Source organism: Phragmites australis, chromosome 9 (genome assembly GCF_958298935.1).
Source record: "Phragmites australis chromosome 9, lpPhrAust1.1, whole genome shotgun sequence".
Classification (NCBI taxonomy): Eukaryota; Viridiplantae; Streptophyta; class Magnoliopsida; order Poales; family Poaceae; genus Phragmites; species Phragmites australis.
The window spans coordinates 27445198-27461832 of NC_084929.1; the positions used below are offsets into that span (position 1 = coordinate 27445198).

At 43.1% G+C, this 16635-nt stretch overlaps 2 protein-coding genes across 2 annotated transcripts; one reads left to right on the top strand and one right to left on the bottom strand.

Annotated features, from left to right (window-relative positions):
* Positions 1-3019: 3019 nt before the first annotated feature.
* Positions 3020-5273, top strand: LOC133928109 (ankyrin repeat-containing protein At5g02620-like). The gene is made up of 2 exons (XM_062374380.1): positions 3020-4339; positions 4433-5273. Exons 1-2 carry the CDS (start codon positions 3020-3022, stop codon positions 5243-5245), a joined length of 2133 nt encoding a protein of 710 aa, XP_062230364.1. The 3' UTR covers positions 5246-5273.
* An 8311-nt stretch (positions 5274-13584) lies between these two features.
* Positions 13585-16015, bottom strand: LOC133928961 (protein LEAD-SENSITIVE 1-like). Its single transcript, XM_062375505.1, has 3 exons — positions 15856-16015; positions 15637-15710; positions 13585-14568 (listed from the first exon to the last, which is right to left on the bottom strand). The coding sequence occupies exons 1-3, from the start codon at positions 15873-15875 to the stop codon at positions 13841-13843; spliced, it is 822 nt and encodes a 273-aa protein (XP_062231489.1). The 5' UTR covers positions 15876-16015; the 3' UTR covers positions 13585-13840.
* Between the last annotated feature and the right edge of the window lie 620 nt (positions 16016-16635).

Below are 16635 nucleotides of genomic sequence, written 5' to 3' on the forward strand. Positions count from 1 at the left end.
AATATCTAGGGGTGGATACGTAGGGGGTTGGGTGGGCTCAAGCATCCCCACTGGCTCGAACGCCGTTGAAAGAAAGAGGTAGAGGAGGAGAATAATGAGGAAGGAAGGAGGAGGTAGAGGAGGAGGAGGAAGAAAAAGAGAGTCCCTTACAATTCGTCCCTACGTCTATCCTGTTCATGTCTCTTCACATAGCAATTATGTGGAAGTAGATCTTTAGTTCAAAATAAATAAGTTTTGAGTTGACCCAATAACAAAAAGAGTAAAACTTGCATCCCTAGCCCTGACTAACTCACAACAGATGCAACTGGAATGAAACTGATAAGTTGATTGCCTGACAATTTCCATTACTGTGCAATTTCGTCGCTATTTGCATGGTCCTAGAGCCATTTGCTTGCATTTGGGGCTTAATTGAGATGGACAGTACCATTTGACGGTGGCAACGGGTCGAGTCAGGACCGGGTGAAGCGAGAATGCAGCCAACCCGAAACTCAAGACATCAAACCCTGACTCAACCCTGAAATTCTTACCAGGCTGCAAAACCACTCTCGGCACCACCCTAGCGGGGACTCGAGACCTGATGGAGAACCTGAAACCTGATGGTGGTGTGGGCCGTTGGCCGTGAGTGAGGGGAGAGAGGGAAGAGGAGGTGCCACACAAGGGAGGGAGAGGAGTGGCCACCTTCAACTCGACCCAAATCGAGACCCGTTGGGTAGCTATTGGTGCAAATTAATCCTTAGCTCTACACCAGACCCGATAACACTATTAAAAAATTTCTACACCCAAATCCGTTCCCATAAGATTAAAATCCGTGATGCCCTGACCCACTGCCATCTTTAGTGGAAGCCAGCTGCTACTCTTCTTGACATCCTCTAATATTCTCTTCTGTACGGTAGCCGTTAGGGTGGTTTGCTTTGTTTTGTTTCATCTAGGGTGGATCTCCTGCGGCATCATCGGTCAACACAAATGAATCAATAACATACACAAGCAAAATGCTCTCTCTAACAAGCAAATTATTAAAATGGAATGCAGCAAACTTGCTTTCGTTCATCTCTTCTATTTTTTTCTGGGAAGAAGATACATAGGCAAGCAATGGTCCATGCATTGCGTCAGAACAATACTAGAATTGCTAATACTATAGTAGTGCGTGGTTGCAAATTAAGCCCTTAACGTGCTTCTTTCTTTTCTTTTTGCGGGAGAGTATAGAAGCATTGCTCGCATATTATGGTTCAATAATGCATTAGGGATTGTGATATTCTCAAAAAAATTCCCTGACCCCCACTTATACGTGTACTTGGAAGTTTCGAAGCTGATCCTTTTTGTGTTCAGGCTGACCAAGTCAAATGGGTTCGCCGTAGTTCCGTAAAAAAAAAAAAGAGTTTCGAAGCTGAACCTAAATTCTGTAGTCCAGTTTTTTAAAAAAATTCCTCGCGTATAAAATCATCGCGCAATAGGTCAGTAATTGGCTATTTGCCTTTCTGTAGTAGTTGGTTGGAGATGTTTTTTCTTCCCTCACTAAAAGGCAAAGGTAGGTGATTCCACGAATCTGCCAATGCTTACCTTGCCAATCATTTTCATTAGCTCAGAGCCTCTGTGTTGGCCTGGAGCAATCAACTAGGTCATGGTATAAACCCAAGTCTACTCATATGTCCTGTCTTTTTCTTGTACACACGGCACAGAGGTCGCTTTTCCAGATTTGCGTCAAACAAGATCTACTAATCTACCGTTAATATTCACTAGTCTCCATCATGACTCTAATCTAGATTACGTCGGACTCTAGGCTTTTTTTATTTGAGTAAATTTTGTAAAACTATATATACTTTAATAAAATTATTATAAAATTACAAATTTAAGTAATAGTTTTATTACAGAATTACTGCTAATTTTATCGTAAAACTATAGAATTTTACTAAAATTATCGTAAAACTATATATTTAAACAATAATTTCACAAAACTATAGATTTAGTGTTAATTTTATAAAACTACTGATTCTAGCGGAGTTATTTTTAACCCTGTTACTATGATGATCGGGCCCCGTTTATAGTCTCACAACAGCTACGAGCTCATGAAATGGACCGTCCGAGAGGTGATAAAACTACATATATTTTGACAAAATTATCGTAAATCATAAAATTATAGATTTAAGCAACAGTTTCACAAAACTACAAATTTAGCGTTGATTTTATCGTAAAACTATATATTCTATCACAGACCTGTTAACCTGATAAATAGATCCCGCTTGTAGTCACATGAACTTCCGAACGGTCTATTTCATGAGCTATCAGCTGTTGTGAGACTGCGAGCGGGACCCGATCGTCATGGTAATAAGGCTAGAAACAACTTCTTTAGAACATGTAGTTTTACGATAAAATTAGCGTTAAATATGTAGTTTTGTGAAATTGTTGTTTAAATATGGAGTTTTGTGATAATTTTTTCAAAGTATCTGTAGTTTTGTGATAAAATCGATATTAAATATGTAGTTTTGTAAAACTAATACTTAAAATTGTAGTTTTATGATAGTTTTATCCAAGTATCTATTGTTTCGCGAAATCTACTCTTTTTATTTATTACTTCCAACCTATCATGAAAATATGGAATTTGTTTTTACCCCCTTCCCTTTCAGCAGATAAGATGAAACTTCTAATGAAATGATCTATTTTTGTCCATTGACTTCTAATGTCATGCTTGCAGACTACAGGTTTCGATATATATTTTTTTCAACGAAATGCGGTGTCCAGTGTCCTACTGTCCTGCGCTTTTGATTGCCATCTGGTGCAAAATATTCAAATAGTGGTATCTATTCGCAGTTTTTTTTTTCTTTAGCCAAAATTTTGGATGTTGATTGTTGTGATAGTGGCTCACTTACGCGGTTGTGTGTTTGACCCTTCTTTCTGAGGTAAATTACCGTACAAATACCTAACTATACAGGAGGGCAAAAACTGCTAAGTGAAACATCAGAATTAGGAGCTCGTCATCCTCTAGCTAAGAGCACCGGGACTAATGGCGTGCTCAAACCATACCATGGCCATGTCTCCTTCCGCAGGGGTAGCAGCACGGCACACCCCACACACAATGAACCATGAGCTGCTTCGAGCTGCCGCGACCGGCGACAAGGCGCTCCTAGAACGTGTTCTGGGTCTTAGAAGCAGTAGCAATGGTGTTGTATGGCACCTGCGGCAAGAAGATACTCAGAAAGGCGGTAGCAGCCGGAGCTGCTTGAAAGGCGTCACCTCGGAGGGGAACACGGCGCTCCATACCGCCGCCGAACGCGGATACCTGGAGCATGTCCGCATAATGTGCGGCCTGGACGCTTCGCTCATCAAGTCCAGGAACAACCTGCGCAACACACCTCTGATCTGCGCCGCGAGAGCCGGGCACGTCGACGTGGTGTGCTTCCTCATCGAACACGATGCGTCTGCGGTGCTGGAAAGCGGATGCGTCGACGAGGAGCCCATGCTAAGGGCGAGGAACTCAGAGGGTGCAACTGCGATGCACGAGGCCATCAGGAACGGCCATGAAGCCGTCCTGCAGAAGCTCGTGTCCGCAGATGGTGCGCTGGCCGCTGCGGTGGACGCCAAGGGCTTCTCTCCCTTGTACCTGGCGGCCGCGCTTGGCCGAGCTGACATGGTTAACGTCCTCATCGGAGGCTCTCCTGATGGAGTGAAATCTCCGGCCTACTACGCCGGACCAGATGGACAGACCGCCCTGCATGCCGCGGTCCTTGTCAGTGAAGGTAAAACTGCTTTCTGTAGCATTTCATATATACTTGATGTAGTTCATGATTCATGTGTTGTGACTGGATTTCAAGAAATGAGCAAGTCGCTGTGGCGCTGGGAGCCGACGCTCGCGAAGAAGGTCGACAACTTTGGGAATACCGCTCTTCACCACGCGGCGTCAGCTGGGAAGATTGGAGCGGTGAAGCTACTCCTGCTGGAAGACTCCTCGCTGGCGTACATCCCAGACGTGGATGGGCTTTTCCCCGTGCACACCGCTGCCAAGATGGGCAAGATGGACGTCATCGAGCAGCTCATGGAGACGTGCCCGAACTGCGACGACCTGCTGGACAACAAGGGAAGGAACGTCCTGCACTGCGCCATCGAGCACAAGAAGGAGAAGGCGGTGCAGCACATGTGCAAGAACCCGAGGTTCGGGCGGATGATGAACGCGAGGGACAGCAGAGGGAACACGCCGCTGCATCTGGCGGTGAAGCACGGGTGCGACAGGATCGTCATCCTTCTGGTGAAGGACGTGAAGGTGAACCTGAGCACCATGAACAACGATGGAGAGACGCCTCTGGACGTGGCCATCAACGAGGTGGATCACGGGTACACGTACCCAATGGTATGGTATTAATTGGCTGGTTTCTAATTTTGGAGCAATAATCATAGTTGTTGTGTGTGCGGGCGTCGTGTAAATTCATGAATTTACATGCAGAACCCGGAGGTTTTGATAGCGCAGTGCTTGGTGTGGTGCGGAGCTCACCGCAGCCCTCGGCGTCGGGACGAGTACCTGAACAAGCGCAGAGGAGTCAGGGGCTCGGAGAAGGAGCTGAGCAAGTACACCAACCTGACGCAGAACCGCGCCATCGGGTCGGTGCTGATCGCGACGGTGACGTTCGCGGCGCCTTTCACCCTGCCTGGCTCCGCCGCCGACGCCGCGGAGAGGCCGGCCTTTAGGTCGTTCATCCTGTCCAACGCACTGGCGTTCCTGTGCTCGACGGTGGCGACGTGCCTGCTCATGTACGCGGGGCTCAACACCGTGCACCCCAGGTACCGCAGCCGCTACCACGTGTGGTCCTCCAACCTGCTCCACGTCGGGGTCTTGCTCGTCATCGCCACCTTCGCCTTCGGCGTGCACCTGACGCTCAGCCCGCCGGGGACCGGGGCTCCCGTCCCCGTGGGGAACCTGAACGCCGCCGTGTGCGCCATGGCGTGCGTGTCCGTAGTCTTCACGCACCCCGGCACCTGGTGGCCCATGGTCCTCGCTAGGCCCATATGGGCTCGCCTGGGGCTGAAAGGGCTCAGCAGCGTGCTGCTGGGCCCGAGGCCCATCCCTTGCCAGAAGCTGCTGCTCTCTCGCACGCCCTGGCTCAACCTCTTCAAGATGCTGGCCACGCTGCTCATCCTCGCTTCGATCCTCGCCACGTTTCTCTGGGACATGGCCTACCTGCTGCCACCTCCTCACCACCGCTTCTCTTCCACTCTTCTGCAGCAACCTCAATGCCAGTCCTACTCCCACCCTACTTGACAATCATGCATGCTATATTTCAGGAATGTCAGTCTGTCTGAAGCTAGCCAAGTATAAAAATTTAAGGCAGAATTGAGCTATGTACTGGCACCTTTAATTGTTGTATAGATATGATAATTAGGTCAGCACCAGAAGCAGCTCCTCACATATTCAAAAAGGGCATCCGCAAAAGGTTTTTGGCTTGTTGCTGCCTCATCTGGTGGTTCTGCGTATGTAAAAGAATATCTTGCCATTAAAGCTAAACTGATGCCAGAAGTAGACCCTTTCTGAAGCTGTCATTTGAACACAAGTTTTCTTAAATTCAGATTTGAATACGACCAAGACACAATAGTTTTCATTCCTGATACACCTCTGGCCGAATGGAAAGGCGCACTTTGACAGGCAGCAGATTTTGAACGCAATGAATCAACAATTCATACATATCGCAGTAGTAAAGCAGTTCTGAACTGATGTACATCTCTCCAGATGCTACAACAACAATGCCACATTAAGTTGAAATGAGTCTTAATTTGTATGAGTGATTGATAAAGTGTTATTTTGGTTTGATGGTTTTTTTTATTACATAAGTATGTATATGTGTTGTAATTATAATCATGACTAACCAAAATTGATAAAGATAGAGTTGTCATAGTTCTGTCAAAGGCTAAAGAAAATTACACTCACCGAATAATTTGGTGTGTGGTAATTTGTATACACCGGATGATCCGGTAAGCACTTGGAGACAATGTCAGAGTATTTAACAGAGGTACTGAAAATGGACATCCACGGCGGTCTACCCACCAGAAGGTACGGTGTTGAGAAGCTTTCAACACCGGAGCATTTAACAGAGATGCAGGTTTTTTTGTTCTAGAGCTGACATACACACTGGATGGTCCGGTGTGAACACTGGAGGAACACCAGACTGTTTAACAGAGAAGTGCAAAATCATGGTCTGGTGGTGGTTTACTGACTGGATGGTCTGGTGTTGAGCCCAGTGAACGCCGGAGCTTTTTCCAGAGGCAGTCCAGAGTCCGGATGAGTTGTACACATCGGATGGTCTGGTGCTTGTACTGGTGTGAGTGTCAGATTATCCGGTGTTCAAGTTTTTGTGAGATGTGCTATCTTTGTAGGATTTCGATTGAACTAATTTGTGATAAGTTAAATGTTGTTTGGAGATATATATCTGTTTATCTCATGTTGTGTTGGTAATGGATGCAACTTGGTGGCTGACGGCATGATGATTGCAGTCAAACAGGGTTCTTGGTGCCAGATGATCCAGGAGGTCGGACGGAGTCGAAGGTGATCCTAGCTGTGTACATGGAGATCAAGCAAAACTTGGAAGGAAGAATGAAGACGATGCGTTAATAAAATCAAGAGAAAGGGATGTTGGTGCAAGTGACAAGGTGGTCCAAGGTATCGTGAGCGGGAGAGACTTGCCAAATGTCGAGATCGCAAGACAGAGTACACACATCGATATCGGGATGCTTGCTTAAGGTCAAAACTAGTAGTTGTGAGTTACGCTTTGAGAAGGGTTCGAGGCGATTTCACAGTTTGGCTTCAAAACCGTGGAAAGATGAAGTGCATGTGGCATCATCGAGAAACTAATATCGAGACGAAGCTAAGTTGTGAATGTGTCATGGCCGTTCGATGGAAGGAGCAAAATATGGACCAAAATACCCCTGTGGTAGGAAGGAGGCCATTATAAGTGATGGGTATTTTGAGAAAAAGAAAATTTAGCATCTAAGAAAGCTTCCAAAACCTCTAGATAGATGGGTATGGTTTTAGGCAGAGGATGAGCTAGCTATTTAAGAGCCTTGTGATATATTTTGGAGGAGAGGAGAGGATATGTTTAGCCTTTGTAATAGGTTAAAGCTTTTGTGAGAGAAAAATATTTTGTAATCTGCCTAAAATAGAGCTGATCTTTGTGCTTAATAAACTTTATTTTCTCGCATTTGCTCATATTCATCTCCTTCTAGTCTCTTCTTTTGGTTCTATTGTCTTGGTGTAAGTCTTTCTGATTTTTGAGTTGATTTTTGTTTTTCTGTTTGAGCTGAATATTTTTCATCTTATTGAAACTATTCTCCTTATTATTAAAGGTATAAAATTAGCACATATATGTGTATAAATGGGTATTGAATTGTGTTGCCTCTATTTCATCAACTTGGGAGTTTTTCTCTAAGTAGCTCATGTTGATTCAAAGTTGTAAGTTTTTGTACACTAAGACATATGAAATGGTTTTGATTGGAACATATGAGTCATATATTATCCGTGAAGTCATGTTACATCTGAACTTCTCTTTTTAAATAGTCTTTCTAGTGTTTCTGTTTCTGTTGAGATTTTAAAGTGTATTAGATGATCAAATAGGAAAAGGTGCACCAGATTGTCCAGTGATTAGACTGTGAGCACTAGAGTGTACACCGGAGCTTTTGTTGCAGAAAGGATGCAAAATTGGTCTGGAAGCTTTTTACATGCACCCGATGATCCGGTGTGGTAAGTTGTGAGCACCGAAGTAACTCATCGGACCATTTTTTGCAGAGAGCAGATTTTGCAGGGCACAAAGGAAGTTCCGCACATCGAATGTTCCGGTGCTCAGAGGCTATGCACACCAGAATATCCGGTGTTCGCAAAATTTCTGAGACATTCTTTGACTTGAGCATTTTGAGTTTGGCTAACCTGGAGATGGTATGGGGTTTGGAGAAACATGTTTGCTTGTCTTATGGTGTGCATGTGGTGGATGCAACTTAGCTGTCAACGGCGGAATGATCGGGGCTAAGCGGTGTGCTTGCTGTCAGACGATCGAGGAGGCCGGACGGAGTCTAGGGTGATCCTAGCTATGCACATGGAGGTCAAACAAAGCTTGGAAGGAAGAATGAGATGACGTGGTGACAAACTCAAGCAAAGGAGATACTAATGCAAGTGACAATAGCGGCCTGAGGAATCAAGAGTGGGAGAGACATACCGGCGGTCAAGATTGCAAGACGGAGTATACGCGTAGACATCGGGATGCTTGTTTAGGGGGTCAAAGTAAGCAGCAGTGAGTTACACTTTAAGAAGTGTGCGAGGTGGTTTCAGAGTTTGGCCTCAAAATTGTGAAAAGGTGAAGTGTATGTGGCATCATCATGAAGCTAGCGTCGAGGCGAAGCTAAGTCGTGAAGGTGTCATGACCATTCAATGGACGGAGCAAAATATGGACCAAAATACCCCATGATAGGTAGGAGGCCATTGTAAGCAAAGAGTATATTGAAAATAAAAAAATTGGCATCTAAGAAAGCTTCCAAGGCCTATAAATATAGGGGTATGGTTGTTGAGAGAGGATGAGCCAACAATTTAAGAGCCTTGTGATATGTTTTAAAGGAGAGAAGAAGATATGCTTAGCCTTTGTAATAGGTTAGAGTTTTTGTGAGAGTAAATATTTTGTAATATGTCTAAAATAGGGCTGATCTCTGTGCTTAATGAAGTTTATTTTCTCGTATTTGTTCATGTTCATCTCATTCTAGTCTTATTCTTTTGGTTCTCTTACCTCGGATGCAAGTTTTTTCGGCTTTCGAGTTGATTTTTGTTTTTTTTATTTGAGCTGAATGCTTTCACCTTGTTGAGTCTATTCTCCTTATTGTTAATGGTATAAAATTAGCATATATATGTGTGCAAGTGGGTATTGAATTTCTTTGTCTCTGTTCCATTAATTTGGGGTTTTTTTTCTCTAAGTAACTAGTGTTGATTTAAAGTTACATACTTTTATGAATAAAGACATATGAAATGGTTTTGAATTGAACCTATGGCTCATATACTATCCATAGAAATATGTTGCCTCGGTACTTCCCTTCTTAAATAATTCCTCTAGTGTTTTTGCTTCCGCTGAGGTTTTAAAGTGCGTTATGTGATCCAATAGAAGAAGACTATCAATTCAAAAAAAATTGTTAAGACATCTATTAACGACTCTCTCATCGCCGATCACGATCCTACATTCAGCTACACAAAAGTGATCACAGTTAGTTAAATCGAGAATAGCTTTGTGATCACAGTTAGTTAAATCGAGAATAGCTTTGTGATCAGTTGTTTCACGTTGTTCCATCTTTCAGATCCGAAGAACTTTGATACTATGCATGCGTCTATTTTCTTCTCTACACCTTCTTTGATTTTTTTATATTCTTCTGCCTCAATTTTCCGAATTTTAGTTTCCTCATGGTTGAAGTTGTTAGCAGTGAATTCAGTATTTCTGAAAATGTTTAAAGTGAGGCGAACAATAAAATTTGAAGAAAAAAAATCAATTTTGGGGGACAAGTTACTTGGCAGCCTGCTCAATTATTTTCCCTTATGATGATGATCCACGGATTTGTGGGAACACGTACTTCTTGTATAAGCAATACAAATAATCAGAAATCAGTGCAACGTTAGTTACTTTTTCTCCTTTCTTTCGACAGCAGCGGGGCCTTCAACTGTCACATGAGTCTCAGGACATAAATGATCTGAATCACCCTCAAGATCAGGTAGAGAGGGATGTGGGGACTTAGCCTCGATGCAATGTGCCACTAACACAGACTATTCATGAGGTAAGACAATTTAAAGATCCACAGCTCAAATAAACGCATGACAAAAAATGCACCTCATATTTTTTTATATATAGGTTCCGCTCGTGGTGTCAATTGGGCATATTGTACTAGTTAAAGATGTTTAAATAGGTCATATTTATTGGATCGGTCCGAGGCACAGCACTGTAGGTACGGTCCAGGCACGGCACGACCCGAGTCGAGACGGGCCGGGCCGGCACAGCATGAGACCACGGGCCGTGCCTGGGCTGAGCGTGCGGCACGACGGGCTGGCACGGGCACGGCCCAGTCCAGGGCGGCACGGCCTGGTCCGGCACGTAAATACCTAGTTATTTTTTATTTTTTATATATATTTTTAATTTTGTAGCAATTTTTTACCTATTTTTTTATATTTTTATCTATTTTTTATATTTTTATTTATTTTTTATATATATTTTTATTTTTTATATATTTTTTTATCTATTTCGGCCCGTCGGGCCAACCATCCGGACACGATTTCGGCCCGACGGGCCGTACCGCGGGCCGAGGGAGACACGCGGGCCGGCACAGCACGACCCGTTACAGTAGATAGACCGTGTTAAGCCAAACCCGTGCCGGACTGGCCTGAATGGCCCATTTAACCATGTTTGGTACCAGTTACCACAACTTTAGCAGCTTCATCGTCGTCATTATGTACACAGACATACATGATTCCATCGCAGCGATCAATCGACACAACAACTCACGTACCTGAGACAACGCATGGACGAACAGTCGAGATGCCTCCTCAGGCCATCTCTCCAGCGGCCATGATTACACCTGAACCTCGAAAATTGTACTATCACGTGAGTATTTGGGTGATGCGATAATCTGGTGTTCCTCGTTACATATAAATTTCGTTAAAAATGGTATGTAATATTTAATAAAATATATCTTATAGGACTGCTCCTTGCCAACAGCAATAGTACCCAATGAAAAACTACGTTTTGAAAGCCGTGACGAAGCATATGTGTTCTGCTGCTGCTACACTAGACATGATTTGATGTGTATGACCAAGATTAAAAAGACTGTGGGTGAGTTTTCGGGCAATAGACAAGGCAAATATGATTTCTAGGGGAGGAAAGGAAGAAAGAAAAGACATCAAAGAGGATATGATGCATGGCATTTGTAAAGGCAAAATGGAACGTGAAAAATGGATATTGGTTCTTTGAAAGGATTAGAATGGAGCACAATCACCAACTGATGCAATCGACAAAGACTGTTCATGAATGTCGACAAGAATAAAGATCTAGTTATCATGGATATAGTTGATCAAATACATCGTTACAATGTATCTCACAATGCTACAGTTAGCATGTTGTCTGAGATGCATGGTAGGAGGCAAAATATATCTTTCACTAAGATGGACTTGAAAAACAGGTAACACATATGGATATAAATATTCTGCCAGGTAACACAAATGGATATAAATATTCTGCTTATATAAAAACATCATCACAATCATATTCAAGCTGGCGTGTCATACACAAGCTAATTGACAAAAAAAAAAAAAAAAAAAAAACTGTAGCTGCAAGGGAGGAGAGAAATGACATAGTGACTGAAGGCTGGATTGTAGTACCGAGCAGTTCAGGACTTCGCAGCTAGTCACTCTTGCAAGCTTGTATGCTTGTCCATCATATCAATCGATGTATGTGATTCCAGAATAATTAGCAAGCCTGCAGACAGTGTGTTAGGTTACACCTAGTAGTAATCGGTGTGTACATATGCATGGTACTAGCCGCGCGCACGCAGTCAAGCACTGCGCAGATAACAACAACAGATTGAGAGGGTTCCTTGCACCCCACAGTCTGATCGTGCTGGATATATATATTTTTAGTACTGGGGCACAAGAAGATGAATCAGTAATAAGTGTGACTCGATTAATCGAAATTCAGCACAGAGCGAATTACAGGTAATAGATATCGATTAACAAGTTTACATGACTGCAGCTGCACTGTGGATGGATTTCATCATTCATCCACCCTAGTTGTTCGGCGATGATTGAAAGATCAAAGATTAAATCTGAGCATAATGAACAAATTGACTTCAACAGCAAAAAGGGAAAAAAAGATGTTCAGATTAAATTTCTTCCGTGCCACTAAGCCATCAGGTGGCGTGACCCCATCATCACAGATGACTCACGCGGCCTAAGCGCCTCTAAATCAGCTGGAAGCTTCTTATGATTGAATTGATGAAAAAGCATATAGAACAACTTCTCGGACCGGATATGCTACAGGGTTTTCTGCATTGTTCAATTGTAATGAAAATATTAGTGTACGAGTAGGTAAAAGGTTTTGTTGATAGAAACTATAACATAAATAATTGCACTTCAATTTGACTGAAATGAATGTTGACCGGTTCTTTCTCCATATGTAATTGGTTGCCATCGCAGTACTCCATGAATTTCATTGAGAAGTCTCTAAACTTTCCAAACGTTACCTGCTGGAACAAATCATTTCGCCTATTTAAAATCCTGTCACCAAGAACCTCGAGGTAAGCACTCTGGTCGTCAATATTGGAGTCCAGAACATTAATTCGGTTGTGCACCATATTCAAGAAGTAAACCGTGTAGTAGGCGTTGTCACATATTGGTACAAAAAACTGAAAGAGGCATTGTATAGCAGTTAGGATGAACATAATAATGACATAAATGTGCAATAACGAGATTACAAACTTATAGCCAGGTATTGTCACTCCACTTAAAAGCTTAACTTTACGTAAATCTAGCTCATGAATGTCAGTCTCTAGGCGGATTAGCACAGCTAGATCTGGATACTTTGTTTGCTGACGTTCCTCATCATGATTCAGCATCTCTTTGTCATCATGTAATGAGGGCCATATTTCAGAATCCAATTCATACGTGAAGAATAGAAATAATGGTTGTAAGATGGTTTTTGTGTTTCATGTCAAGAAAAAGAATAAACTCACCCCAAGAGCTGCAGAAAGGAAAACCCTGAACCCAACACACTTTGGCCTATAAAATTTGACGTCGGTGCATAGGCAGTCTACAAAATATGACATGGACGAGTTCCACGATGGCTCCATCTGGGAATGATTCCGTTATATCATTGCCACTGAATACTTGGGTCGTTCCCGATATAAAAACTTTCCTGCAGTTTTACGTGGGTAAAATAACATTGAAGCACCGATGAGGCAGTGTATATTAAAAATTAAATAACAGTATTGCAAAAAATAAAAGCACACTTACTTGGTGGTGTTGAGTTCTGTGCAGAATTACCTCTTAACATCTAAAGCTTTCGCCATGTCAATGGGTGGCCTGGGCGTTACACATTTGAATGGAGATTTGTATCTTGTCGGGACATTTAACAATCCTATGGAGCCCTGCCTAGCACGAATATAATAACTTGACTTGTCCTGTGTAGCAGCAAATGTTAACTGTTCACCCAACTTCTCGTCATTAAGCGCATCACTGTCTGTGATGGTTCTGAAACACTTTGAGAATCATTCAGTACGCCCTTATCCTTCGCTATCTGATCATGTCCAGTTTGCCCGTTTTGTTCCTGAGGAATGGATAAACCCTTATCCTCAGCTGCAGGATCAAAGTGCTTCTCCAAGGTAAGATCAGCCATTTGACATGATAGATTATATCATGCGCAGGGAAATATGCAACGCAGATGAATAATGCCTCGCAAAGCTTGTTATACTCGCAAAGTGTTGGCTTCCGTCAGAATGAAGTGCCTCAGGTAGTCAGGTTGTGCTTACGAGAAAGAAAAAAAACTAGATCTTCCCATCAAATGAAACTGACGGCAGAAAGACCTTACTGAAGCTGTCATATAAACACAAATTTTCTTTAGCAGTCAAATTGGAAATTACGGACAAAGCACACAACAGTCTTTTTATCTTGATACACCACAGGACAAGCCATGCATGGTACACATAAGTACAGATATTGCCGAATGGAAAGCTCACTTCAACAGAGTTTCAACAGATTATGAACACAATGAGCCCATAATTCATACAGTTAGCAGTAGTAGAGTAGGTCTGGACTGATGTATATCTCTCCAGATGTTAAAACAACAGTGCTGCATTTTTAAGCAGCGAGTGTGGTTGCGGTGGGGCTTTGTGCCGGAGCCACCAGCTGAGCGATGTTCTCCACGGCACGGATCATGCCGCTTGCCAGTCCGGCCGTCAGGTCCTCAACTTCCACTTTCACCACATCATGGCGGTTGCCAATGTCACCTGCATACCTGCTGGCACAGTACACCCCGACGGCCATCACTGCCATTCCGTAGATGTTTGTGGTAACTAGGCGGAATGGGGTCGAGATCACAGCAGCAAGAGGTCCACCAATGATGGAGATGGCCTGCCCGCTCTGCCCGATGACACCTCGCTCCGCTACAAGGAGGCCAGTCTTGCAGTATATTGCGAAATCCTCGCAGTTGCTCTTGAACAGGTTGTAGCACCTGAAACCATTGCTCAGCAAGTGTTTGGCACGGCGGACAACCACCTCATTAGGATCAGAGGAGGCAAGCGTGCACGTCCCACCTCGCGCTTTGGCAAGGAAAAGCGCTGGGTTGACTGCATATTCAAAACGGTAGAGGGCACCCCCAGCTAGGAAGCAGTTGAGGCAAGAGGGTACCACACCATTTGTCTCGATGGTGCTGGTGGCATCGACTTCATTGTTGCATATCAGACATGGCGTGTTGCTTCGATTAGGACCAGAACTCACAAGAAGAAGATCAATGAATGTTCCTGTTCCGACCTCCTGGTTCCTCCCTCTAGTAAAATGGATCACCTTATTATCACCCACATATATTCCTGGGTGAGAAAAACATGGTCACCTCTGCACAAAATTACTGCAAAATACAAATAGCATCTCAAACAAAAATCCCATGTAATTCCCTGCAAAGTGACCACAGGATTGTCACTCCAGCAAGATCTATCATCTGTCGTTCTAATATATTCACTAGATTCCAAATAAGCGTCTCTCCCAAGCCGGATGGTTAAACCCAACAACTACTATGTCTTGAACAATGCACCGAAAGTAGTTTGATGGCATATACACTCTTTAGATATAAGCTTCACTTACAATTCCATGGTACGGTTTGCAGGAAGCAATTACATACATGCTTGGATATTGCGCCCACCCCAATCAACGAGTCTCGTTAGTCACTGCAACCATCTATTACCTATCCAATCCACAGAAGACATCTAGTTCACATGCACAGATAGGTCATTTGGTGCACATATGCACAAATTTTAGTTTGGGTATCAAATTAGTATAAAAGAAATCTGATTTTCTTTTTGTACATGTGCTTTTAACACTACTATTGTCACATATAAAATTTGTAGTTGAAATTTGTTAACCATTGAGAGTAACAGAGGAAAGAAATATCTGACAAATGATAAATAGAAACAAGAGAAAAAAAGAAAAGCAGTTATAATTCACAGCAAACTTATCTCTTTTGTTTCTTGCAACATACTATGTTTGGAGTTTGGACTTGAAATTTTGAAGGATGGTACAAGACACCATGGACAGCATCTATATTTTTTTATGTAGAGTTGACACATAGGCCAACAGTTTGTGAACCAGATGGTGCTTGTGCACTAGATATTTAGCAGCCAATCCAAGCCCAAGTAGCTAACGAATTCTCATTCTGTACGCACCAATAGTCCAATCAGTTCAAGTGAATCCCCCTACTAACCTAAAATCCCAGCTTTACACATCGATTGGATCAGACTTTCTATAACAACATGCAGCACATAACATTCAAGTCAAGTTCCTCTTCTCCAAATTCATCGGCCCAAAGCCTAACCGAATTAACCAGATCCAATCATCCAATCAAAGTTTAGAACGGAATAAGGAACACATGAAGGATCCCTCACCGTGATGCGCGTAGACCCACGCAGCCCTCCACGAGTAGATGTGATCCCCCGCCTTCAGGCTCTCCTTCCGAATCCTGCTCCCACACAAAAGAAGCAAAATCTCAACAACAACAAAAAAAAGGAAGACGAATCACCGAACACCGAAGTCTGCAGAGCAACCCAAACAGAATGTCTCGATTGGACACCGCTACTCAGGGAAGGAAGGGATACGGGGACGACCTGTTGGAGAGGAGACCCATGGAGACAGCCGATCGGCTTTGGGGCGGCGAGGGACGGGAGGCGGGCGCGGTCGGTCGGGTTTGGGACGGCGAGGACGAGGAGGCGTAGAGGGCCGGAAGCGGAAGAGAGGCGTGACGTGCGATTAAGTACAAAAAAGGGAAAGCGGGTGGCCGTAGGATAGGAGAGACGATGAGACGCTGATCTCGCGCGCGCGCAGCAGCCGTAAGACCGTCTCAAGGTTCCGTTAGTAATCAAATTCTTTCTCTTTAGCGTTTTAATAGATTTTCTTCGTCCTTTCTGTTACGAAGTGATTTCTAAAATTATTCTTTTTAGATAGAATTTTTTCTTCTTTTTCTTCACGAATTCCTTCGAAAGAAAGTCGTTGGAGATGAAAAAAAGAATCGGAAAAGAAACGAAATGAAGAAAATATAGTTAGAGATAGTCTAACTACTGGCTCAGACTCTGTTAGAGCTTTTGCTTTGGCACCCCTACTGTTTGTCATATTTGTGCACCCCTAATGCACAAAAAAGAAATCAATCAATATTACGGGGCTGTTGGAAAAAACTCTATCTCCGTTCAGGTATGATTTAGAGTTCATACTATAGATAATATGGTTTAAATATTTTTTAATTTAAAATAAAAATAATATGGCTTAATTAAATACTATTAATGTACTAATAACTCAAACTCTAAAAAATTTTAAACTAAAAAGATGATTAGCTTTAAAAAAATCTCATATCTGTAGCTCTACTAGACAGAACCTACAAGCAAGAATTCTTC

What these genes read in the sequence shown, in the direction of transcription:
- LOC133928109 (XM_062374380.1), top strand. Translation starts at nt 3,020, where the DNA reads ATGGCCATGTCTCCTTCCGCAGGGGTAGCAGCACGGCACACCCCACAC. An exon ending in ACGGGTACACGTACCCAATG is followed by an intron (nt 4,340 to 4,432) that starts GTATGGTATTAA and finishes ATTTACATGCAG; the next exon opens with AACCCGGAGGTTTTGATAGC.
- LOC133928961 (XM_062375505.1), bottom strand. Translation starts at nt 15,875, where the DNA reads ATGGGTCTCCTCTCCAACAG. An exon ending in ATGGGTCTCCTCTCCAACAG is followed by an intron (nt 15,711 to 15,855) that starts GTCGTCCCCGTA and finishes GTGTGGGAGCAG; the next exon opens with GATTCGGAAGGAGAGCCTGA. An exon ending in GTGGGTCTACGCGCATCACG is followed by an intron (nt 14,569 to 15,636) that starts GTGAGGGATCCT and finishes TTTCTCACCCAG; the next exon opens with GAATATATGTGGGTGATAAT.